Below are 24,650 nucleotides of genomic sequence, written 5' to 3'. Positions count from 1 at the left end.
CCAGTAAGTTTACTCCGTTATATACTCAAACAGACTCCGGCTTTGCCTTCCGAACTGCTCCTGGAGGATTTGGCTCTAGGTGACCTCCTGGAAAGATAACAAAGAGATGAGAAAAAAAATGCAAATAGGATGAGGGGGAATCTGATTGAAACTTACAGGATACTGAGATACCTCGATTGAGTGGATGTGGAGAAGATGTTTGCATTAATAGGAGAGACTGGGAACCAAGGGCAAAGCCTCAGAATGAATAGACAATCTTTTAGAACTGAGATGAGGAGGAATTTATTCTGCCTAGGGTGGTGAATTTGTGAGACTCATTGATGCAGAAGGCTGTTGGGTCATATCAATGAGTCAATTTAAGATAGACACAGGTTCTTGATTGGATTAGAATGGTTTACGAGGAGAAGGCTGGAGAATGGGTTTAAGAAACATATCAGCATGATCGAATGGCGGAGCAAACTCGATGAGCTGAATGGTCTAATTCTGCTCCTAAATCGTATGATCTTATGGGCCGGACGGTTTCATTCTATGGTATTACAACCCTATGATTGGTCTTCGGGAGGGTGCCTTACAAAATCTCTGCATTGATATCGGGTCTAAAGGTTAAATAAGAATGGCATTGGCTTACATCCTTTACAAAGTGAAGATTAAACAGTTTCCAGCTCGAAATGAGCCGGGGCTTTTCCGTTCTGCGGCCATGCATTCCTTGGAGCCCTGTCATTCATCTTTGGGGGCGTGGCCACCAGCTGTTTGTACCCAATGGAAAAGATGAGGGAGCGGGACCAACGTTGGGGCCGCGCCCACCATTGATGATGTCCTTGCGGGGCAGGTTGGGAGACCCCACCATGAGAACGCGTGAGTGGAACTTGGGGTCTCTGGGAGGTGCGCGCCGAGCCGCCATTTTGTCGAACGGTGTGTGAGAGAACGGAAAGGGGAAGGTAAGGTACTTCAACTGACAGGGAGGGATTTGGGGAGCATCAGCCGGCATCACATCTACCTGACTGCATGCTTGACTTTGCTGGCATAGAGCGGCATATGAGTTGGTGTTGTCCCTGGTTGTAACTCGGGGTGGGAGGGGGCTGGTACTGTGCCCGAAAATCGAGCAGTGTCAGCGAATCCATGGGCCGCAGGCAGAGCCGGAGCCTCAGTCTGGGTAGGCGTGGGCCGGGGCCTGGACAGTGAGACCTCTGCCGTACTGAATGAGCAGACTGTGTACTGTGTAAGTGGAAGGGATGGAGTTGTTAGGTCCGGGATTCGTAGCATAGAGAAGCCGGACTGTGGCCTTTGTCTATGTCACATGGCTGTGGGATGGCAGGGGAAAGCTGGAACGAGACAGGACCGAGTTGACTTCCTTTTCCCTGTCTCTCCGACCATCACTGCCGACCTGACCTTCCCCCTCCGTGGCCCTGACTACTTTGGAGGGGTGGCGGTGGTTCCCTTTCGGGTTCCCTTTCCCAGTTACTGGACGGGGTGTTAGTTGGCCGGCACTTCCCGCTGTTGCTGCATCCCAGATATGTGTTGGTGAACCGGTATTCGCTGTCGTGCTCCGTTCGAAGAGGCAAAAAGGCCTGTTTTATCATCTGTCATTTATCTTTGAACTAGAGTCTATTACTGATGCAGACTTGCTGTCTGGGCTGGGAACGATGACTAAAGCTGAGATCACTGCAAACGGATCTGGCGATATGATTCCTAGCCAGCCTGGTCATGTCTAGTCCTTTTCCGCTCCAAATGTTTTAATAATTTTTAGTACTGTCAATTTAGGGCTATCAATTTCTAAGACATTTACCGCGCCTATTTTTGCTTTCATTTGTGTACACGTGTACAGATGTCTACTGAAGAAATGGCTACCGAGCATATGAATGGAAATGGTACGGAAGAGCCGATGGATACTTCCACTGCCGTTGTTCGATCTGAACACTATCAAACTTTATTAAGTGCTGGTTTACCAAAGAAAGTTGCGGACAAGCTAGATGAAATGTATTTAGCAGGTATGGTTGCAAACTGCATGAGTACTCTGTACTAAAACTCATCTTGTTATCAATTTGTTACCTATTTCAATTTGATACATTCTTGTGTCCATTTTGTGTTGATTATACAATTTCAATTCCATAAAAATATGGGGATACATCAAGGAAAGAACACATTGCTGCATTTGCATGGATTGCAGGGGGTGGCTTGGACTGACTCATCCTGCAAGTGATCTTCATCTATTTATAGACAAAGGAAATATGTATGTAAGAATAAGGTGACAAGATCAGTAAAACAGCCATCTTTTTGTTGAGTTAATCTCATTTAGAGCCAGAGTTCACGTAGAGAACAAAATGGATAGTTTTCTTGAAAGGTTGAAATTCACCATATGGTCATGCAGGCACTGGCATTGCCCAGTGTAACATTTAAGCCTGCAGAGAAGAAGGATCATGCTTGGCTTCCTTTTCTGAGCTGGTTGGTTTCTGCTAGAGCCCTCTGAGTCATAAGTTAACTTCAACCTCTTAAATCACACCAGAAAACGACTATGTCTCGTTCTTATTGCTGTTCTGGCCATTTTATTATTTAGTCTGAAGATGTTTAGAGAATGTGAACCATGCTACAATCTTGATGTCCCAGTATGCTTCATAGACAATAAAATACTTCTGTACTGTAGTCATTGTTGAAGTAAAGGCAGATTTGAACCTACCAGTCTTTTCCAATTAACAAGAAACTTGTTAAAACAAATCATGCAATAATGTTAATTGAGATTACAATTGGCTAGGAGAGTGTGTGCTGTTCAGCAGGTTCATGGGATCGTCAACACCCACTGAGGGGTTATTTATGATAGATAAGTTGTCTGACATATGGCCTAGATTTGTTGCTCAGTTCTTACCTCCATATTTTTAACAGCAGTATCTAGTGGTAGGAGTTATAAGTTGTTTTTCATCTTGTTAACTCTACTTCATGGATAAAATTTAACTGCAAAAGATTCCTTTCCCTTCATCTTTGAATATTATAGACCTGTTATTTCGCTTATTCCAGGAAAGTTTGAAGAAATATTACCTTTTGAGCCTTCAGCTATAGGTTATTCTGATATTGATGGGAAATGTCCTTCTCCACCACTCTGCTTGAAAAACTGCCTAAGCTAATGGCTGGCTATTGGAATCCCCTGAAGTTTCTTAAAATTACCTATCTCTGTCCTGTCTCTGTTCTCTTATGCTGAAACTTATCACTGCTGATTTGCCAACTCATTCCAATCTCCTGAAGGCCTCCACGTTAATTGATATGAGTTCTATCCCTCAATTGTACCCCCTCTTACTTAAAATCTTCCACCATCACCCTAACCTTTATAATAAAAAAAACCCATTGACTTGACTGCCCTTGCAAACTTCCAGGTCATCTTCAACCTGCCTTTCTTATCAAAACCCTTTAGATTCATTGCCACTTCCCAAACCTTTTGCTTGAATCCTTCCAATCAGGTTTCTGTTCATGCAGTAGTGCCAAAAAGGCTCTTACTAAAGTCACAAATTGGTTTCTGAGTGACTGTGATGATGGTAAACTTTCCTCCTTCATCCTCATTGCCCTGATCTACAGCTTTTTTTGTTGTACAGTTGCTATACTGCCTCCACTGTCATTCTGCTAAGTGGGACTGCTCTCACGTCAAATCACTTGCAATATCTTCTTGCCCCAGCACCATAACCTCTGGTGTCTCCCCAGGATCTATCTTTATCCCCCTTACTTCTCACCTATGTGCTGCTCCTCAACACCCCCATTTGAAGACGCAGGGTACGTTTTCACATGCAGCTTGATGGCACCCAGCTCTAGCTTATCAGACTTCTCTTGACTCCTCTGCTAAATTCAGACTGATTATGCAATGTCTAGTACTGGATGAGAATAACAGCTCCAATTAAATATGGGGGCAGTGCAGCTGTGTTTTTGGCCCCCCCTCCACTTAAAATTTTAATTTTCTGATTCTATAGAGGTTTATAAAATCATGAAGGGCGTGGATAGGGTGGATAGCCAAGATCTTTCCCTAGGGTAGGGGAACCCAAAGCTAGAGGGCATGGGTTTAAAGTGAAAAGGGAAAGTTTAAAAAGGGACCTAAAGGGCATCTTTCTCATGCAGAGGGTGGTGTGCATATGGAATGAGTTGCCACAGATGGCTTGGTGCACAATCACAACATTCAGAAGGCATCTGGCTGGGTACATGAATAGAAGGGTATGGGCCAAATGCTGGCAAATGGGACTAGATTAATTCAGGATATCTGGTTGGCATGGATGATTTGGCCTAAAAGGTCTTTTCTGTGCTGTACATTTGACTCTCCATGACAATACTCTACAATTGTGCCAGTCTGTTCGTGACCCTGATGTTATGTTTGATTCTGAGATGCGTTTGCAATCGCATTTGTCATTAAGACTTTTTTTTTTCTCCATCTCAACGAAATCACCTGACTTGGTCCTAGTTTGAGCCTGTTCCTGAAACTTTGATATATTTGTCCTCCACTCGACTAATTTCTGATAGGTGTCCCAGATTGTATTCCGTCTAAACTTGAGGCATCCACAACTATAAACTTGCGCAACACCCAGTTTGCTGATGTACTTTGGCTCCTGGTTAAGCAGTGTCTTGAAATGCTGATCCTTGTTTCACCGCTTTCTTGGGTCCTGTAATCTTCTGTGATCATCCCTACACTCAGGCACATGCTCCTCTACTTCTGGCATCAGTACATTCCTAGTTATAACTGCTGCAACAGTGGTGGCAATGCCTTCTGCCTAGGTTCCAAGCTCTGGAATTCCCTCTACGCCTTTCCACTGTACCTTATTTCCCTCCTTTAAGAGACTTTTAAACTTGGACCAGCCTTTTGTCATCAAATTAATACCACCTGACAGAGCTCACTCATGCTTCTGGTTTTTAAATGCTTTTGTCTATATAATGTCTTGGGGCCCCTTCATACTTGAAAGGCACTATGTAAATTTAAATAACTGTACACTTAAATTGCATTCTAGTCTGTGATACCTCTAATACAAGTATACCAAATGACTCAGCTCCATTCAACAAGATCATGGCTGATATTTGGCCTTGCTATTTTGTGTCTACCCTGTCAGTCTTGTCTTGACTCAACTATATTTTAAAAGTATATATTTTTTTAATCAATCTTGGATTTGTTCAATGACTTGACCTCCATAGCTGCCTGGGACATAAAATTCCAATGATTCACAGCCCTCTGTAGAAATTCCTCCCATTCTCCCTCCTTAAATGGACCAATCCCCTTTCCCAAAACTATGGCCTCCATGTTCTAAATTTTTCCAGGTAGAAATATTCTCAACAGCTGTTCTGTTGAGCCCCCTCAACATCTTTTGTTTTACTAAGATTGAATCTCGTTCTTGTAAAGTTTAGGCCCAGTCCATCTCTGAACTGTTTCTAATGCAGATATCTCCTTAAGTGACCAAAACTCAACACTGTACCCTTGGTGTTGGTTTCAATAATGTCCTGTACAGTTGCAACAAAACTTTTTATAGTCCTCTCCCTTGCAATAAAGGCCAGCATTTCATCTGACTTCCTAAATATTTGATTTCTACTTTCTTTCAGGAGCAGAGAACCCTGGAGAGCTCAATTTTGTTTTTCTTTCATTTTAAATAACATCTTGCTTTTCTAATCCTGTAAACCTTTGTACCCTATGTAAACGTGAGCTTTACAAAAAATGTTAACCTACATCGGTTAAAATACTCTGCTGTGGTCATCGGCTTAAGTACATCAAAACCCTTTTGTGTCTGAGTAGAGAGAGAATTTTATCCTGGTATTTGTCACTGGTGCAGTAGAACTGAGGATAGTGTGTGTTGCTTTTAGGAATTTGGGGTTTCCATGCCATTTTGTGAGATGAGTTGAGATTATTTTCACCTTTAAAAATGAGGATCCTGTTTCAAGTCACATTTCTAATGTATATTGCTCTTTTGACTAAAACATTTTGGAGAACAGTTGGATTTGCATTGCTGAAAAATCTTGTTTATTAGTGTTTGCTTGGATTTGTTTTGTAGGTTTGGTTTCTCACAGCGATTTAGACGAGAGAGCAATTGATGCCTTGAGGGAATTCAATGAAGAAGGTGCATTGTCAGTACTACAACAGTTTAAGGAAAGTGATCTTTCCCATGTTCAGGTAAGAATTGTTCTGTTATGGTCATTCAAAATCTAACATTGTATACAGATTACAAATAGTGAATTCTAAATGATATAACAGTATGAATGCAGTTGAGTTTGAAACCTGCCATTAACAATCAAGTGCTCAAATGGATCAACTTGTTCAACTTCAAGTGTGGTGTATCACTATATTAAGTTTATTTATCCTACTAATAAATTCACAATTGGTTGTCTGATTTAGCTAAAACAATAGCTGTGAGAAACTGGCCATAATGGTATGAATGTCATTCTTGGAGTTCACATTTATGACATTATTTCATTCTTTCCTAATAGTAATATAAATAGGAAATGGTATGTAAATGTACTGCAGCATGCGTATAGTTCAATGTAAGTTTAATATCAAGATTAAACATCGGTTGAATGTACTTTATTTTAAACCATAGTGAATTAATAGTTACACCAATGAGACTTTTGTATATCTCGTGCAAGTCTTTTGTTTTAAGGTAGTTAATAACGGTTGAATTTCATGTTCCATTGTTTGATTAATCCTTACTCGTAAGAAAACAGTTTGAGTGGAAATAATCTATTCCTTAGGTTGAGTTTAAAAGTAAATTATGTATATCAGAAGTGGAGAAATCGTTGACTTCATTGAGACACGTCAGTTTAAATGGCATAGAGGTATTCAGTTGGGAGTGAGTTGCTGTGGGAATCCTCAACATTGACTCTGGACCCTATGAATTTTTAAGACAAGTTGGCCATGAGTAAGGGAGTCTCCTGCCAGCAACTATGCATAAGCACCCCCCGACATCTATGCCACATCTGGTTCAGTGCAGGATCAAAGAGTGCAACCAGCTCAAGTCATTTGGGATCAGAGGGGAAATTCTCTGCTGGTTGGAGTCATACTTTGCACAAAGGAATATGTAGTCGGTCATCTCTGCAGGATTTCTTTGGAAGGTGTCCTAAGCTCCACCATCTTAGTTTACTTCAACGACCTTTCCATCATATCTGATTTGCCCAATAATTGGGTTTGGGCTGACATGTGGCAAATAATATTCAGATCATTAGTGCCAGGCAATGGCCACATCCAACAAGAAAACCTAGCCATTGCCCCAAGACATCTTAAGGGTTAGTGTCCCAAAACTGCAGTAAACTAGCAATGTAAATATAATGGCTGCAAGAGGTTAGGAATCTTGCAGCGAGTAACTCCTGACTCCAAAGCCTGTCCACCTTTGAGGCACAAGTCAGAAGTATGTTGGAATACTCTTCACTTGTTTGGATAAGTGCAATAACATTAAACAAGCTTGATGTGATCCTGGACAAAGCACTCCCATTGTTTGGCACTGCATCCACCAACATTCAGTCCCTGTTCTGCTGATGCTTATTAATGGCAATATGTGCCACCTGCACAGTGCACTGCAAGGATTCACCAAGGGACCTTGAATAGCACCTTCCAAACCCATAACTGTGTCTATCTCGAAGGACGAGGACCATTGACAAATTCTCCTCCACATCGTTTGTCATTCGTGATTTGGAAATGTCATTATTCTTCACTGTCATTGGGTCAAAATTCTGGAACTCCCTCCCAAATGGTATTGTGGATGTACCTACATCAAATGGATTGCAGTGGTCCAAAGACGGCAGCTCGCTGCTAAAGGTTGTCCTGTTCAATTGGTTGAGTTAAAGGGCCATGTAATCTTGTTGACTTTTCGAGAGATTTAATTCCAGTGCTGCCCCCTAGGCAACACGCGCTCTCACTCGTGCTCTGTCGTGGCCGCCCCCATCCCCATCTTGTGGCCACACCCCTCAAACCAACACCGTCAGTGTCCTCTGGCATGGCAGTCTTTTTCAAGATTGTGTTTGTTTCATTCAAACCAAAGCTTGGACTGCTACTGTTGAAATGAGCCTGTATAAGTTTTATAAGTAGGGGGGCTTTTACAATCCACTTCAAGATAACCTTCAAAACTTGTGCTCTTCAATCAGCGTGTGTGGTCAGCGTTCGGGGAGGATAGGTGAGCAGGAGTAGTTTTACTTTTAAAATGTACAGTAAAAGCCCCAGCATTTTTAAACCATTGGGGCCCTCTCTTTCATAGCATTGCCTCCAGCTTTGGATCTCGAGCAGGAACTCAACTCCAGTAGAAAAATATATGCGTGTTGGGTTAGCTGGTATAACTCCCCAGGGAGTGGGGAGACGTCACAATTTGGAGGGTTGAAGAGTGGGCTGGATGATTGTTCCCTGAATCTCCTGATCAGAAGTTTCAGGAATCAGGATTGCTAGCATGCAGGAGGCACGTGTATTTTAAGTAGCCAGATAAGTTTGTTTTTATGCGAGGGATGGACTTATTTCACTTGCCAATGTTAGAATTTAGCAGTCTAAAATATTTCCAGTTGGAGGGTGCATTGTTTTAACATTGTAGGACCTTCCTCATCAGAAAAGTGCAATCTAACTGCAATTTTAACAATGCTTGTATGGAATAAACGTGTTGCTTAATTCCTGTAATTTTCAGAAATGCAGTCACAACTTTGAAGGCTTATTGTGATGTTTCTTTCTGTATAGAATAAAAGTGCTTTTCTATGTGGAGTAATGAAGACCTACAGACAGAGGGAAAAGCAAGGATCTAAAGTAACAGATGCTAATAAAGGTCCAGATGAGACAAAAATTAAGGTAAAATTCCAATATTGAGGCAATAGGTGTTCCTTGTTGTCTGACATCTTGTGGTAAATATTTTTTGCCTAAGTTAACGGAAAATCTCCAACAGAGCGGTACAGCACAAGAACAGGCCCTTTTGCCCACTCTGTTCTGACCGTAATGCCATTCTAAACTAATCCTATCTACCTGCAAATGGCCCATGTCTCTATATTAATTGCCTGTTCATTATCTGTCTAAATGCCTCTTAAACATTGGTATCATATCTGCACCTCCCCTGGCAACATGTTCCAGACACCTATCCCCCTTTACACTTGACACTTGCGTTAAAACTGTGTGCCCTAGTGTTTGACATTTTTTATCCTGGGGAAAAGACTGATTATCCACCCGATCTATGCCTCTCAATTTCACGTACTTCTTTCAGGTTTCCCCTCAGCCTCTGACATTCCAGAAAAACAATCCAATTTAGTCCACCCCTTCATTATAGCTAATGCACTCCAATCCAGGCAACATCCAGGTAAACCTGTTTCACACCCTTTCCGATGCCTCCACATATTTCCTAAAATGTTGCCAACAGAACTGCACACAGTGGTCCAAATGTGAACTAACTAAAGTTTTCTGCAGCTGCAGTATGATTTGCTAACTTTTACACTCAGTGCCCCAATTGATGTATTGGTTTTCTTTACCACCATATCTGTTTATGTTGCCACTTTCAGGGAGCTATGGGCTTGCACCACAAGATCCACTGTATGTCAGTGCTTCTAAGGGTCCTGCTGGTTTACTTCCGATTTGTCCATATTTAACTCCCATCCACCCTTTCTCCATCGAACTTTCCAACTAGTCTATATCCTGCTGTATCATAGAACTGTACAACGTTTTGGCCCACTGTTGTGCTGAACATGATGCCCTTTTAAACTAATCCTTTCTGCTTGCCCTTGATCCATATCTCTCATTCCTTGCATATTCAAGTGCAGATCTAAAAGTCTCTTAAATGCTATATGCCTTCTTTACCACCCTGTCTACTTGCATGGCCACTATCGGGGAGATATGGGCTTGAACCCCAAGATCCCTCTGAACATCAATGCTGTTCAGGGTCCTGCTGTTAACTGTATACTTTTCCTTGGACTGTCAAATGACCTCAGGACCTACAGCTCCAAAGTGGAAGAAAATCATTCTTGATCCCTGGTGGACTGCTTCAGAAGAGATGTGAAGTTTGTAGAAGTGTTTGCTGGCAATTGGGAAGGAGTGCTGAGGAACACTGAAATACTCAAATTGGTGCCCTTGGTCAGGAGTGAGCAATTTCAATAACGAACCAAATTTCGATTAATCAATTGCCAATAATTACAAAAGACAAGATTTTTAAGAAATTCTATTGATACTACTTGACAGTTCAATGTTACGGGTCAGGATCATACTGCTTGGTGTACTGGTGGCAAACATTTCACTGCTTATTTGTTTTGTGCTGGTTTTAGAAAAAAAAAAAAAAATTTCTAATTTTAACTCAAGCTCTAGATGGGCTGGTTTGGAAATATAGATGTTTTAAATAACTTCTAAATTGGCTGAGATTGAAGATGCATCATCCTTTTTTTTTAAAAGCTCTTGTCAATTATTTTGCTAATATCTAAAGACATTGATAGTATGGCAGCATGGAATGATTACAGCGCAAAAGGAGGCCATTTAGCATTCCATTATGTATCTCATCTCTGGAAGAGCAATTTAGTTAGTACTGCTCCCCTGCAAGCCAGAATGGTTTCTCTTTATTTCTTCTGTTTAGATAACCTCAACATTCTGTTTCTCCAAGTGTTCTCAATATCCTGTAAGGTGAGCACCAACTTTTCCAGTCTGCATCAGCCCCTGGAAATGTTCCCCTAAAGATTTTCTGGTCCTGGGTTCTTGAAATTGGATGCTGCACTAATTAAGGCCAAGCCACTGTGCTTCAAAGATCCACCGGCTTTCTTGGTTTTATGCTTTATCCTCCTATGGACATAGGATCCTACTACATGAGACGGGCCCTTCGGCCCAAACGGGCCCATGCCAACCAAGATATCCATTCATGCTATCCCCATTTCCCTGCACTTGGCCCATATCCTTCTAAACCTTTCCTATCCACGTATTTGTTCAAAAGCCTTTTAAATGCTGTTAGTGTACCCGGCTCAATCACTTCTGGCAGCTCATTCCATATGCGTACCACATGTGCTTTCTAAACAAAAAGTTGCCCCCTGGGTTCCCATGTATTCTTTCCCCTCTAACCTTAAATTGATGCCCTCTAGTCCTTAATTTCCCTGTCCCTGGGAAAAAGACTGAGTGTATTCACCCCATCCATGCCACTCATGATCTTACGCACTTCTATAAGATTCCCCCTCAGTCTCCTATGCTCTACAGAAAAAAAGTCCTAGCTTATCCAACCTCTCCCTATAAACTCAGTCCCTTGAGACCAAGCAACACCCTTGTAAATCTCTTCTGCACTCTTTCCAGTTTAATAACATTCTTCCTATAGCAAGGTGACCAGAACTGAACGCAATACTCCAAGTGCAGCCTCACCAATGTCCTGTACAACTACAACATAACTTCCCAACTTTTGTCCTCAGTGCCCTGTCTACCTGTGACTCCACTTTCAGAGAATGTGCGCCTGAGCTCCAAGGTCCAGTACACCCTAAAGGCCCTACCATTCACCATGAAACTCCTTTGATTTGACTTTCCAAAATGCAACACCTCACGTTTGTCTATATTAAACTCCATTTGCCAGCCCACTTCCACAGCTGATCAAAATCCTGCTGCAATTTCTAATAATCTTCCTCGCTGTCCACTATATCGTTTGTTTTAGTGTCATCTGCAAACATACTAATCATGCCTTATACATTCTCATCCAAATCATTGATTATAGATAACAAACACCACTGGGCCCAGCACCGACCCCTAAGGCACACCACTAGTCACAGGCCTCTAGTCCAACAAGAATCCTTCCACTATTACATTTGGCTTCCTACTGTCAAGCTAATTGCATAATCTTGTATGTCTTTTTAATGGCATTCTCAACTTCCCTGCCTTTTACTAACAATTTGTGCAAATGTACCTCAGGTGTTTCTGTTCTTGCATCCTTCCTTTAGAATGGTGATCTTTATGGAATGTATTGCCTGTCCTTATTCATACTTCTATTTCTTAAATTTCATCTACCACCTTGATCTATTTCACAAGCTCATCAATACCTGTTGAGATGGGTCTTTCTTCTGTGGTCATTTGTTACCTTCTAGTGGTTCTCCTAGATTTGAATAGCAAGTTGTTTTACAACCATAAATGAAGAGGAGGAGTGGGCCATTTGGCTCATCGAGGTTGCTGCACTATTTGATACCATCGTGACTATGTCTAAAGTCTTAACCCTTGACTCCTTGTTGATTTAAAAGTCTGCCTTGAATATATTCAATAACTCAGCCTCAAATGCTCTCTGGAAGAGAATTCTTAAGACTAACCACATTCAGAGAAGATTCCTCCTCCCTGTCTTGAAGGGAGACCCCTTGTTTTTAATCTTTGTCTTCTAACTAGATCACCTCTCATTTTCCTAAACTCCAATAGGTACAGGCCAAACCTGCTCAACCTTTCCTCAAAAAGACCATCTTTTTATCCTGGGAATCAATTTGAACATTCTCTGAACTGCAATGCAAGTATGTCCCTCCTTGAGACCGTAACTGTTCACAATATTCCAAATAGTTCTCACTGATGCTTTGTTCAGTGTGACCTTGGGGATTATAATCGAGTTCAGTTGTGTCTAAAATATCCATGTGCATAAGAGTTATTAGGTGCAGGTTGGAGCAAATTATCCTGGTAAACTGAAAGTGATTGTACCTTCCATACCAACCGAGGACTTACTTTGTAGGTAGAAAATTGTATGTGAACCTATCATTGGCTGTGGTTTAAAATTTGGCCATTTTTCGCAATTGGGTTTGGCCGGGCTGTATTCCTTGTTTTCTCGGCCGTTTTTTTTGAATGATTTGGTATTGATGGTTCTAGATGCTTGAACCTATTTCTGTTTTCTTAGGCCCTCTTGGAACGAACAGGATATACGCTTGATGTCACTACAGGGCAGAGGAAGTATGGTGGTCCTCCTCCACCTACAACACATTCAGGTCCTCAACCTAACATTGGTACTGAGGTAAGCAACATTGTCTAATAAATGTTGTATAGTTCTTGAATGTTGGGGATGGGGTGGGGGGGGGCAGCATTCGTTGCAATGTAGTTAAAAGAACAGCATGTCTAGGTGTAAACTTGTTAGGTCAGCCAGGTAAGAGCATTAAGTGCTAGTTTGAAAACTGAAGTCTGTTTAGCCACACACTAGTTAGTGATGTGAAGAGAACATGGTCAACACAAGGATTGTAGTCTGTCAGTTTACTTTAACCATGAGTGCTTTAACATTGATCCAATTTTGTCAGATATTTGTAGGCAAAATACCACGGGATCTTTTTGAAGATGAACTTGTCCCTCTCTTTGAGAAAGCTGGCCCAATATGGGATTTGCGTCTGATGATGGATCCTCTGACTGGCTTAAATCGAGGGTATGCTTTTGTGACCTTTTGCTCCAAAGAAGCAGCACAGGAAGCAGTCAAATTGGTAAGGTTCTGTGGTGCAAACACACAGTATATCTATTCGCTTAAGTAGGATTCATAAACTAACTCTTTTATCAATTTTGTCAGTGTGATAACCATGAAATTCGGCCTGGTAAACACATTGGTGTTTGCATTTCTGTGGCAAACAACAGACTTTTCGTTGGATCCATTCCCAAAAGCAAGACAAAGGAGCAGATTATGGAAGAATTTGGTAAAGTTACAGGTAAAATTGCATCACTTCCCTCATCACATTATCCCAGTTGATGCATACTGCCTATTTGATAGCCACATGAATAGGAGCAAACCAACACAATATCACTGCTTTCCAGCATGATCTAGGCAGTTAAATTGCCTGAATCTCTTGGATGAATGGGATAAATTTGACATCCTGTTCTACTGTTCCAAAGTATAGTTCATTTCCAAAGTATTTGATTTGTATTTCTGACTGAAGAAGCTGAAGTCTGGTTGTACTGCAGCAAAATGCTCTCTTGAGCATTAATGCCTGTGTTTGGGTTAGTTGTTGGTATAATCACTGTGATATTCATTTTTTTTTTTTTGAAAATTTGGACTGGTGTAGGTTTGTGCTGGTGTTTTCCTCATAGTTGTTTCATTGCTGTATTCCAGGAAGATGATAAAATCATGTAGCAGCTTGATTTGAACTTGTAGTTAGTCAGTAATTTTGCCTTAATGCCCTTGTTATGCTGCTGGTCTCTGGATGCTTAGACCTATTGATCACAGCCTAGGTAAGGGTCTTGTGCTGATTCTTTCTCCATCTTCCCACTCTGGTATAATGTGACTCTTCTTTGAATCATGCTCCTTTGAACTTGAATTGTAACTCTCTCAATGACTTGTGTTAGCTAATTGTTAGTGGAGCCAAAGAACCGTGGCCCAGATTATCAGATCGTGATCAGGTATTGCCCGATGTTGCTCCAGTGATGTTTGCTATCTGTAGCCCTATTCTGTTTTTAAAAATTTACAATTGTGCTATATTACTTTTGGATAGATGGTATTGTTAGTGGTCTGTTTGGTTGCCTGTAGTACTCGTTCAGATCAAATTTTGAGCACATTGCATTCAGCCTTGGCTGTGGATGAAAAATTGTTTCTTGCAGAGAAATGCAAAGTTTCAGCCGTCCACTGTTGTCCTGTCCACTTTCACCTTTTTCATCCACCAGGCAATCTGTAAGCAAATCACTTTTGTAGATTCTGTTGGGAGAGAAGGAATTCTTGTGACTATTTCCCATGTTTCTGGGTAATGTTTTTAATGTTGCATGATCTTTCTTCCATATTTAATAATTCTTTTTACATAGGTGCTCATGCTTTACTGAGAGACATACAAAAGAAGCTACTTGACCAGAAACGAGATAAATGTATAAAAATAAGCCAGTGGAATTTTTTTGATCTGTCCAATCTTGTTAATTTATTTTGACAGAAGGACTCTCAGATGTGATACTGTACCACCAACCAGATGACAAGAAGAAGAATAGGGGTTTCTGTTTCTTGGAATTTGAAGATCATAAGTCTGCTGCCCAGGCCAGGCGCAGACTTATGAGTGGAAAAGTGAAGGTCTGGGGCAATGTTGTAACAGTGGAATGGGCAGATCCTATTGAGGATCCTGATCCAGAGGTCATGTCAAAGGTATTTATCCTTGCGACATAATGGGTTAATTATAATATTTATTTAAAATAATCTGTTGGATGATGTCAAGTATGGAGGTGACAAGCTTTTTCATTCCTATGGCAATTCATGGAGTCTCGCCAGTGCCTCTAATAGCATCATTTCAGTATGTTTTCCCTTCCTAACCTCAGGTGCTGACAGCATCCTAGTGGTCTTGATTTTGACCTAACTCTGGGCTCGCTACTTAAAAGATGCGAGACAGACTATTCTGCAGCCAGTGTCTCATTCTGGTTCTCAAAGTACCCATAATCTACCAGACATATTTATAGGGTTATAGAATGCTGTCTTGGTGGATACACCTCTAATAGTTGAGAATCTTAACACCATCCAGGTTGGGAAGATCTTTGATCTAACCTCTTTTTCTGTTCGACTAAACCTACTCATTCCCAGACTTCAATCTTCATGAGAAGGATGTATTAAAGCAACTTGTTTATTTAGTAGGATCTTTCAAGCACCTGCACAAAGTGGAGGTACAGAACTGATTTCTGGGGTAATCACAAAGTACACGTTCCTCTCTGAATCCTCAATTGAAGTGTGTATTGCTTTCCCTTCTTTGCTTCAAAATTTAGAACTCCTTAACTAATAGCATTGTGCAGATATCGTTGCTGTGTTTAGTCTATAATGTTTCAAAAAATGCAGCCGCTACCATCCACTCCAGGATAGCCAGGAGTGGGTGCTACAGATTTGCCTTGGTGATGGTGGCCATATTCTGAAGTGAACAATTCAAAATTGCAACTGCAGAGCTGCCAGAATTAAACACTAATTTTGGCTTGCTTCCACAATGAGCTGCAACATTCCACTATGAACAGTAGTTTAATGTTGTTGTAATGCTGAGAATGATATTTAGAAGTTGATGTCATATTTTAAATGTATTTTCTCATTGTAGGTGAAGGTGCTGTTTGTTCGTAACTTGGCTAGTACAGTAACGGAAGAATTACTAGAAAAAACCTTCAGCCAGTTTGGCAAGTTAGAGCGTGTGAAGAAACTAAAAGATTATGCATTCATTCACTTTGATGAAAGAGATGGTGCAGTGAAGGTAAAAATTCTGCAGAAATATTCTATTTTCAGATTTCAAAATGAGACATTGCATATGTAACCAAGTAAATTACAGACTTTGAGTCTGCTGTGATCTGTGATGCAAAGTTCTTTTTCACCATCTTTCGACTGATTAAGACTTTGGATAATCAATTTGCTGAGATCACTGTTAGTTTCTGTTAATACATTAATGGTGTACTGAAATACGATTGTTTTTCATAGGGAGCTTTTTGAGGAGTATGCTTTTTTGCTAGCTATGAAGATGGACAGGCAATCAATTCATGCAATCTTTCATTGCAGCAATTTAATGACTTTTTTTAAATTCCCTCCGTACGGAGTAATTGATTTTTGAACTGGCTACTGGTACCCGTTGCACGTTTTTGTAAACCTAAACAATTTGGTTAAATCAATCCCATTTAAACACGGCTTGTAGATTTAAATTTGTAGGATAACTTAAACATCTGAACACCATGTACTTTTGACATTAAAACATGTTTAGCATCAGCTTTAGTTGGTGGATGTTTCATCTTGTAACAAATTTGGTTTGCCTGTTAACACATTTACTGAAATTCAGTACAACTCATAATGGAACAGTTTTTGCATGTGACATTCAAGCTATTACAGTCGAAGGTAGCCTATAATGGTAACATTTTCTAATTTTCATTTCTGATTCTAATGTACAAAGACTGTTTTACAGCACAATCATTATTTATCTGCTTGATTTACTTGACAGGCTATGGATGAAATGAATGGGAAATATTTAGAAGGTGAAAATATTGAAATTGTTCTTGCTAAGCCACCAGACAAGAAGAAAAAGGAACGGCAGGCTCAAAGACAGGCTGCTCGGTCTCAACCGTGAGTGCATTTTACTTTTCAGGTGTTTATAGTTTAAATCATACTTGCAATGTGTGTTTCTAAAATGTAACAAGACCCTGGGCAGTGGTAGGGGGGGTAGGGGTAGAAAGAAGAGGTGGGAAAGATTACATTCAAAATGGTGGTGCTTTTCAGTGTGCATTGAATCTGGACCAAATCCAGCTTTTTGCATGGGTTGGATGGATAGTGTGTGGAAATCTACTGTTGATCATAATAGCGCCATCAAATAGGTGGTGTATCAGAACCTTTGCATCTTTAATGGTCGTTTTCACAGTACTTCCTTCTGTATAGTCATGAAGTGTTAACAGGCCTCAATGGTGCAGCAGTACTATCCCTTTCTTTCTCAAACCTGTTGCTTTTCAGCTCCTGATCTTTGAAAATGGAAACTGCATGTAGAGGATTGACAGTTTTCTTTTGAGACCATCATTCTTTGTCCATAGTTAAGGTGTACATTTTGTATTAAATGGTGCTTAAAAACAAAGAAAATTACAGCACAGGAACAGGCCCTTCGTCCCTCGAAGCCTGCACCGATACGCTGCCTGTCACAACTAAAACCCCCTCTCCTTCCGGGGACCGTATCCCTCTATTCCTATCCTGGTCATGTATTTGTCAAGATGCCCTTTAAATGTCACTATAGTATCTGCTTCCACTATCTCCCCTGGCAGCGAGTTCCAGGCACGCACCACCTTCTGTATTTTTTAAAAAAAAAAAACTTGCCTCGTAGATCACCTTTTAAACCTGGCCCCTGGTAACTGTTCCATCGTGGAAAAAAAGTTTCTGACTGTCCACTGTATCCGTGCCCTTTATAATCGTGTAACCCTCTTTCAGGTCGCCCCTCAACCTCCGTCGTTACAGTGAGAAGAACCCAAGTTTCTCCAACCTCTCCTCATAGCTAATGCCCACCATACCAGGCAACGTCCTGGTAAATCTTTTCTGTATCCCTTCCAAAGCCACTGCATCTTTCTGGTAGTGTGGGGACCAGAACTGAACGCCATATTCCAAATTCGGCCTAACTAAGGTTCTATAAAGCTGCAACATTACCTGCCAATTTTTAAACTCAATGAAGGCAAGCATGCCATATGCCTTGTTGACTACCACCTTCCACCTGCATTGCCATTTTCAGTGACCTCTGTGCCTGTACACCCAGATCCCTCTGCCTATCAGTACTGTTAAGGGTTCTGCCACTTACTGTATATGTCTGTAGGACTCTACAACTTAACGGACAAGTTGGCAGTACCACCTGCTGCCCTTGGTATACAGCATCACTATTCGTGCAACTGTCGTACAATTTACACTTGCATAAATCTCCAGCTTGTACTTCACCCTCAGTTTACATGACTGAATGAAACAAGCCACAGATAACTCATTAACACTAATTACCATGATTTCAATTCCAAGATAAATAACCATCTTAAACTAGTTGTCAGTATTCAGCAAGAATGTCAATTTAGCAAAGGTACTGAAAATTCAGGCACTGCTTCCCATCATTCAGAGCCTTCAAAAGTGACAAGGAAAAATGTAAGAACAGGGATTTCTGTAAATAGTATTTTCTAGAGCAGGTGAATAAAGATTTCTAAAACAAATGAACATCTGTTTTGTATGAGACCGTCGTTATTGGCACTACTCACCAAGGTTTTGAGTACTTTACAGCAAAACTGAGAAATGCTTTGCAACAAAATACTAGGAAAGAATACAACTCAAAATTATAGAACAACAATGTAGAAACGGTCATTTGGCCGATGAAGGCAAGCATGCCGTATGCCTTGTTAACTACCTTCTCCACCTGTGTTGCCACTTTCGGTGACCTGTGTACCTGTACACCCAGATCCCTCTGCCTATTAGTACTCTAGACTAGATGTTTCTTATTTTAAGGTATGAAGTACAGTTGACATCAATTATTCATCACTTATAGCAATCAGTTGTTTTAACTGTTTTTCTGCAATTGGATTGGAAGCGCAATCTACTGTGCCAGTGCAGTCGTTCTCTCCAATTCCAACACCCAAGTCTCAATGAGCTTGCCATGAGCTCATTTGGCTGTTATTCATTCCAGTCTGTTAGGCCATTCGGTTAGTTCATCTCGAACAATTTTTTTTTTTACCCTCCATGACCACAGAGTTGAGGGGTGGGAAAATATCAGCCGGTCTATCATGATTACAACCTCTTCTTTTCAGTTTTCTAATTTCTCAGGAGAGAAAGTAGAAAGGGACAAAACTAGTTGTGGTGAATCTGCTGTATTGCTTCTCAAGACCTTGATTTTTTAGGTGTGGTAACTGAAACTGAATGAGAGACTCTGGTTTTAATTTTGAAAAGAATTGCTTAACAGTGTAAATTTATGGGCTTGAGTACAAACTATCAACTTTTTTAATTCCCAGGTATGAGGATTATTACTACTATCCTCCTCCTCGCATGCCCCCTCCAACACGAGGCAGAGGACGTGGAGCCAGAGGAGGTTACAGCTATCCTCTAGATTACTATAGTTATGAAGATTATGATTATTATTGCTATGATTACCATGATTATCGTGGAGGATATGAAGATCCATACTATGGCTATGATGATTATCAGACAACTACTAGAGGAAGAGGTGGCAGAAGTGGAAGAGGTGCCCCTCTTGCCAGGGCTCGTGGAGTTCCCCAACCACGTGGAAGATCTGGATTCACACCGCGTGGTCAAATGGCAGGGAGAGGTGCTCGTGGTGCAAGAGGGGGTGCCCAAGTGCAGCAGAGAGGCCGCGGGGTACGTGGTGTGAGGGGTGGCCGCGGTGGAAATGTAGGAGGCAAACGAAAAGCTGATGGGTACAACCAGCCAGATTCGAAGCGGCGCCAGACCAATAATCAGAACTGGGGCTCCCAACCTATTGCTCAGCAACCGCTCCAAGGTGGTGATTATTCTGGTAACTATGGTTACAAATCTGAGAACAACCAGGAGTTTTATCAGGATACTTATGGGCAACAGTGGAAATAGACCGTTAGGGGTTCAGTTAATATGACTAGTAGGTTATCTGAACTGACTTTGAAATGCAGATTAGCGTTTAATCTGATTGGCTGCCGCTTGCTAATTGGTGACATCTGGCAAGAATTCCTATTGCAGATATGTACATATATTTTTACAAAACAATTCACTTGGGACTTTACTGCATACTCTGCAACAATTCCACTTGACAGTGGGAAAGGCTTTCTTTTGTGTTTTTTTTTTGGAATTCGGCTATTTTGATAAAGGCATTCCATCGTTCTGTTAGCAGAGGGTGGACATAATTCATCATGATTTTGCCAAAAAAGTTTTTAGAAATCTGGCTCATAACTAAACATAATCTCATTTGGCTTTTGTGTATGTACATTACTGGTAGTTCTGTTTCTGTGGCTTTTAAAGTTAATGCGTAATTTGCAAAATTAGCTTGTTGCTTTTTTGCTGAATTTCTTGTATTTGAAGTAACTGAAGAAGCTGTATGTTACTAACTTGCATTGCCAGGAGTAGGCAAGTTAACCTAAATAAATTTGTTTGTTGTTGACTGATAATTCAAAATTACTACCAGTTATTTCGTTTGGCTATTCCAGAAGTGACACTTTGTCAAGTTCATTCTTGTATTCTCTATCTACTGTCAATGTCTATTTCAATAAAACTTCAAAATTCTACTAAACCACATGAATTTTAACTAAATTCCATTTGTTGCATAAATTTTCCTTTTTGACAAAAAAGTCATCCAAATTCTCCAAAGAATTCATAATGGAAAACCTTGGTCAAAGTGGTTAAATTACAGAACGAAAGACTAGGGGAGTGTGTTCATGTCTGCACGATTTAGTTAATTGCATGGATTGTTTATATTTATGAATGATTGATTAAAATTGAGACATTAGCTGCTTTAAAAAAAAATCCTACAGTGACCCCCCCCCAACAAAAGTCTTTATTCTGCAAGGCTTCCAATTTCTTTGCAGTGTAGTTCAGGTTGATCTAACAACATGTGTAAAATTATGATTGAACATTAGTTACTTCTGGCTCACTTGCTGCATTGCTGTTTTGGGTCCTTTAACCTGAATCTCGTATGCACTGCTATCTGTGCCATGAAGGTATTCTGGGAATGAAACCACATAAATATTTTAAGAATTTAATAAAGATCTTTGTTTATAAATTGAATTTAACAGGTGCTAATGTTTCTTCATAAGGATATATTTATGAAGAAATAACTCCACAATGCATTTCTAAATCTCCAAACACAAATTAACAGCTTAATTTTCAGCACTAAATGATGTCTATTGTTTGCTTAATCCCTAAAATGCTTATTTGCATAATGAAATTATTGAAGTTTGTTTAACTGAGTTGCTCAAACATGTCACCTGATTCTAAATCCTTATGAAAACAGGAGTGTACCATTTCTTAGCTCAATTCTAAATGAACTTCAGTGCTAATTTTGCACAATGCATTCAACCTGTTTGAATAAAATTAGGCTTCAAATCGTTCTTATTGCTCTAAATGATTTGAGGTATTTTTAATAAATTGGGATCTAATTAAGTTAAATGATACACTCCTTTGGTTTTAAGTTGCACTCAAATGTAATTGCTTGATTTGTTATTAATTTTTGATCTTGAAATGCAGGAGAATTGAATTCTTGCATTAATGGGAGCAATGTGCTATTAAAAGCAGTGCCATGTGTCAATCTTTTTTTCTCTTTCTAAAATCGGTTTAGTTTTGGATCCTAATTTAATGGCTTCCTTTTGTTGCCTGGCTAGCAGGAAAACGAGGTCGAGGCCGGTCCTGACCTGTTTTGATGACGACTGACTTACTATATGGAGGTTACACTGGAAGCTGCTAATGGAGATGATGGTAAGATTCCAGACCATGACGCCACGTGGAGAGCGGGAACAGCCAAGGAAATGAAGAGCTTCAAATTTAAACATATATGGACTATAATTTTTAAATTTTGTATAGCAAATGTACCTTTTTGTAATGTACAGAGGTAGTGGTGGGTGATCACATTGAAATTGTTTGTTTGTCAAACTTCCAATGTTCATAGGATTCATGATGCCAGACTGCTCAGAAGACTTAAAACCGTGCACAATCGCATTCAAGCTCAACTGATTGTAGTACTATATTGTTATTGCTCATCACTACCTCAAACAAATTCTGTATGTCATTATTCTGAAGAAGTGAACTACTTGCAGATGGACGTGTAATCACCAAAATATCAGGTAGTCGAGCATTCCAGAAAAATGGTTCTTTTCTGAACCCATCTTTTTTAAAAAAAGGGTTGGTTGACTACCTCAGTAGCCGAGGATTAAACTACCCTGTGTATTGTAAATAGAGAACTGTAAGACAAAAACAAGGCTTGTTTGCTACATTTGTCCACAAAAGAGAAGATTTTTTTGTATTTTATTTCTAGACTGGATTTTCTTTTAATTCTGGCTAACATGGGGTGTATGAAGTTAGTTTGACCCTATCATTATTACAAATGACCAGAAACAAGTCTTGCTTTTGTCTCTATTAAACTGAAATTGCTGTCTTGCCTTTTCAGATATTATTGTTAGCCTTAGATTGTATGATAGTTGAAAGGAGATGTTACTTTTATAAGTAACAAAATGTTGAGAATTGAAAATTCAATTTGACTGCAAACCATAAATTCTGAAATAAAGTACAATATCCCTTTTGATGATTTTGTGTAGGTCAGTCCTAAATGCGCATATCTTTGTGTTCTAATGAAGTTGGTATAAATTGCATTCTTCAATCCAGTTTGTTTGGATTTGATGCAAAACTGAACTAAGCACGCATTGTTTATAAGGTGTCCCTTTAAAGTGGCAGTTTGTTGCTTTGTAAATGTCTCATCTGTCCAAACTGCATTTTCCCCTGGAAATTTTTCAATTTCTATTCCTTGGTTCCTAAAGTTGTATAATGCCATGTCTTATTAGTAGTTACACCAAATAGATCAAATTTTGATGTTTATCTTCAATAACTAGGTGCAAAACTACAATTAATGTTGATAATTGAGAATAATTTTTACTAGTGACAGAGTTTAGGTTAAATTAGGGTGTTTGCTTTCAGCATATTTAAAGGGGTTAAACAACTTAAGACTATTGCAGTATCATACTTTAGAACGCATTTAATTTCCTTGAACCTGTAGCAAGCTACTGGGATATGTTTTTAGTAAGTGTTCATAATTTGTAGCACTACATTTGTAGACTTAGCCCATTTTGTTTTTAATAAACTTGTAAAAGATTGTACCATAAGATGTTTTAAATTGGATAGCTGGGTTAACACTATGCAAGTGTTAATTTGGGTGAGTGGGAGATAATGAATTTAGTTTTGAATATATAGGGAATACTTTAGTGTTATAGTTCCGCAATTTTAATTCCAGATTGAATACTTGACACTGTAACCTAAAGTAATAGTAAAATACTACCAAAAAATGACTTTATCTAGTAAGTAGCTGAACCACAAGGTTCCAGCTTAACCTGTGTATTCTGTTCTGGGTGAGTTGACTTTAGTTGGAGGTACAGTTGGCTTGTTATGCCCTTAAATTAGGGATAGAATACAAGTCAAATGCTCTCCTTGCCATTGCAGCTTTTTGTTGGGAAATGCACAAATTTCCCATGGTTTAAAAAGCATGTTAGCATTTATCACGAAGGTTCCATGTGTGAATACTTATCATGCAATTAAGATGAAGATTTTAGATTTGCAAACCAAGGTTATAGAGGTAGAAGATGAGAAAAAATTGGTGTAGATTTTTAAAATATCCTTACCACAAAAATCAGATTTTTGTGAAAGGCTGTATTTGATATTGGTTCTACCATGTCTGTAACGATCAGTCTGCAGTGTCACTTGTACTACTGTTCCGTTTTGTCCAGAGCAGTGCTTGTCAGTGTTCCAATCTGTTTCAAAATGTAATGCTTGTACCCCTTAAATTATGCTGTTGCTATAATCATGTTATGCTGTTGATATATAACAGACATTGTGGGTTTAATGTCTTTGTTTTGGTAGTGCAGCTGTGTGGGGTGCAAGGATGTATCAGTAACTGCATGATCACATGAGCATGGTTTCCCACCTCAAATATTTGCCCATGTTTTCTGGAAATGTAGACGTGGATCAGGCTTGGATAGATATAGGCCAAGGAAATTAGATAAAAATCTAGGTCAAAAAATGAGGAATAGAAGACTAAGATATGTGAAAGTTTTAATTTAAGTCTCATTAAAAAGGGATATTGTAGCTTTTAAATATATACCATACTTTGCAAGTAGACAAAAGATTAAAATCTGAATGCAACAAAATGTGGGGGGAGGGGGGGTGAGGGAAGTTGTTGGTTTTCTGTATAGTGTGATTTCAGTTTAAAACTCTGATCAATCATTGCTTTCATCCACCCATGGAAACTGGAGATGTTACTTGTCCTTTTTTAAGGAACTTACTGCTAAATACAGCAAGATTTCATTGGCATTGACCATCATTGTTCATTCCCGCAGATAAACATTGTTTTATACTGTAAGCTGGAGGTGAGTGTAACTTATTTTTGTAATAAAGATTTTGATTTTTAACTCTGTCTTTCCAATGGAAGTTTTCTTTGGCGGAAACAGTCTGTGTTCAAAAGGTGCATTGTGTCTGAAAATCACTGTTCTTTTGGCTTGTAAGGGTTTGGCAAAACAGGTTGACAATGAACTAGCTAAAAGGCAATATAGAATTGTTGACTCTCTCATTTATGCTTAGAAAATTATTTTAAAATGCAAGGAAAGTTTTATAATTGTATTTTAA

General features: G+C 39.7%; 1 protein-coding gene across 9 annotated transcripts; it reads left to right on the top strand.

Annotated features, from left to right (window-relative positions):
* Positions 1 to 795: 795 nt before the first annotated feature.
* LOC109918019 (heterogeneous nuclear ribonucleoprotein Q) lies at positions 796 to 24,436 on the top strand. Of its 9 annotated transcripts, none has more exons than XM_048600794.1 (12): positions 798 to 938; positions 1,826 to 1,988; positions 6,000 to 6,118; positions 8,654 to 8,761; positions 12,777 to 12,890; positions 13,168 to 13,344; positions 13,428 to 13,563; positions 14,770 to 14,975; positions 15,901 to 16,050; positions 16,783 to 16,904; positions 19,295 to 19,800; positions 21,650 to 24,436. In XM_048600794.1, exons 2-12 carry the CDS (start codon positions 1,826 to 1,828, stop codon positions 21,673 to 21,675), a joined length of 1,827 nt encoding a protein of 608 aa, XP_048456751.1. In that variant the 5' UTR covers positions 798 to 938; the 3' UTR covers positions 21,676 to 24,436. The 9 variants fall into 9 exon arrangements, with proteins under 9 accessions (XP_048456747.1, XP_020373510.1, XP_048456751.1 ...); XM_048600793.1 differs by having other exon boundaries at positions 21,647 to 24,436; XM_048600792.1 differs by having other exon boundaries at positions 19,295 to 19,815.
* Positions 24,437 to 24,650: the final 214 nt, after the last annotated feature.

The sequence above is a fragment of the Rhincodon typus genome, chromosome 9, assembly GCF_021869965.1.
Source record: "Rhincodon typus isolate 14 chromosome 9, sRhiTyp1.1, whole genome shotgun sequence".
Lineage (NCBI taxonomy): Eukaryota > Metazoa > Chordata > Chondrichthyes > Orectolobiformes > Rhincodontidae > Rhincodon > Rhincodon typus.
This window is presented reverse-complemented; position numbering and strand designations above follow the sequence as displayed.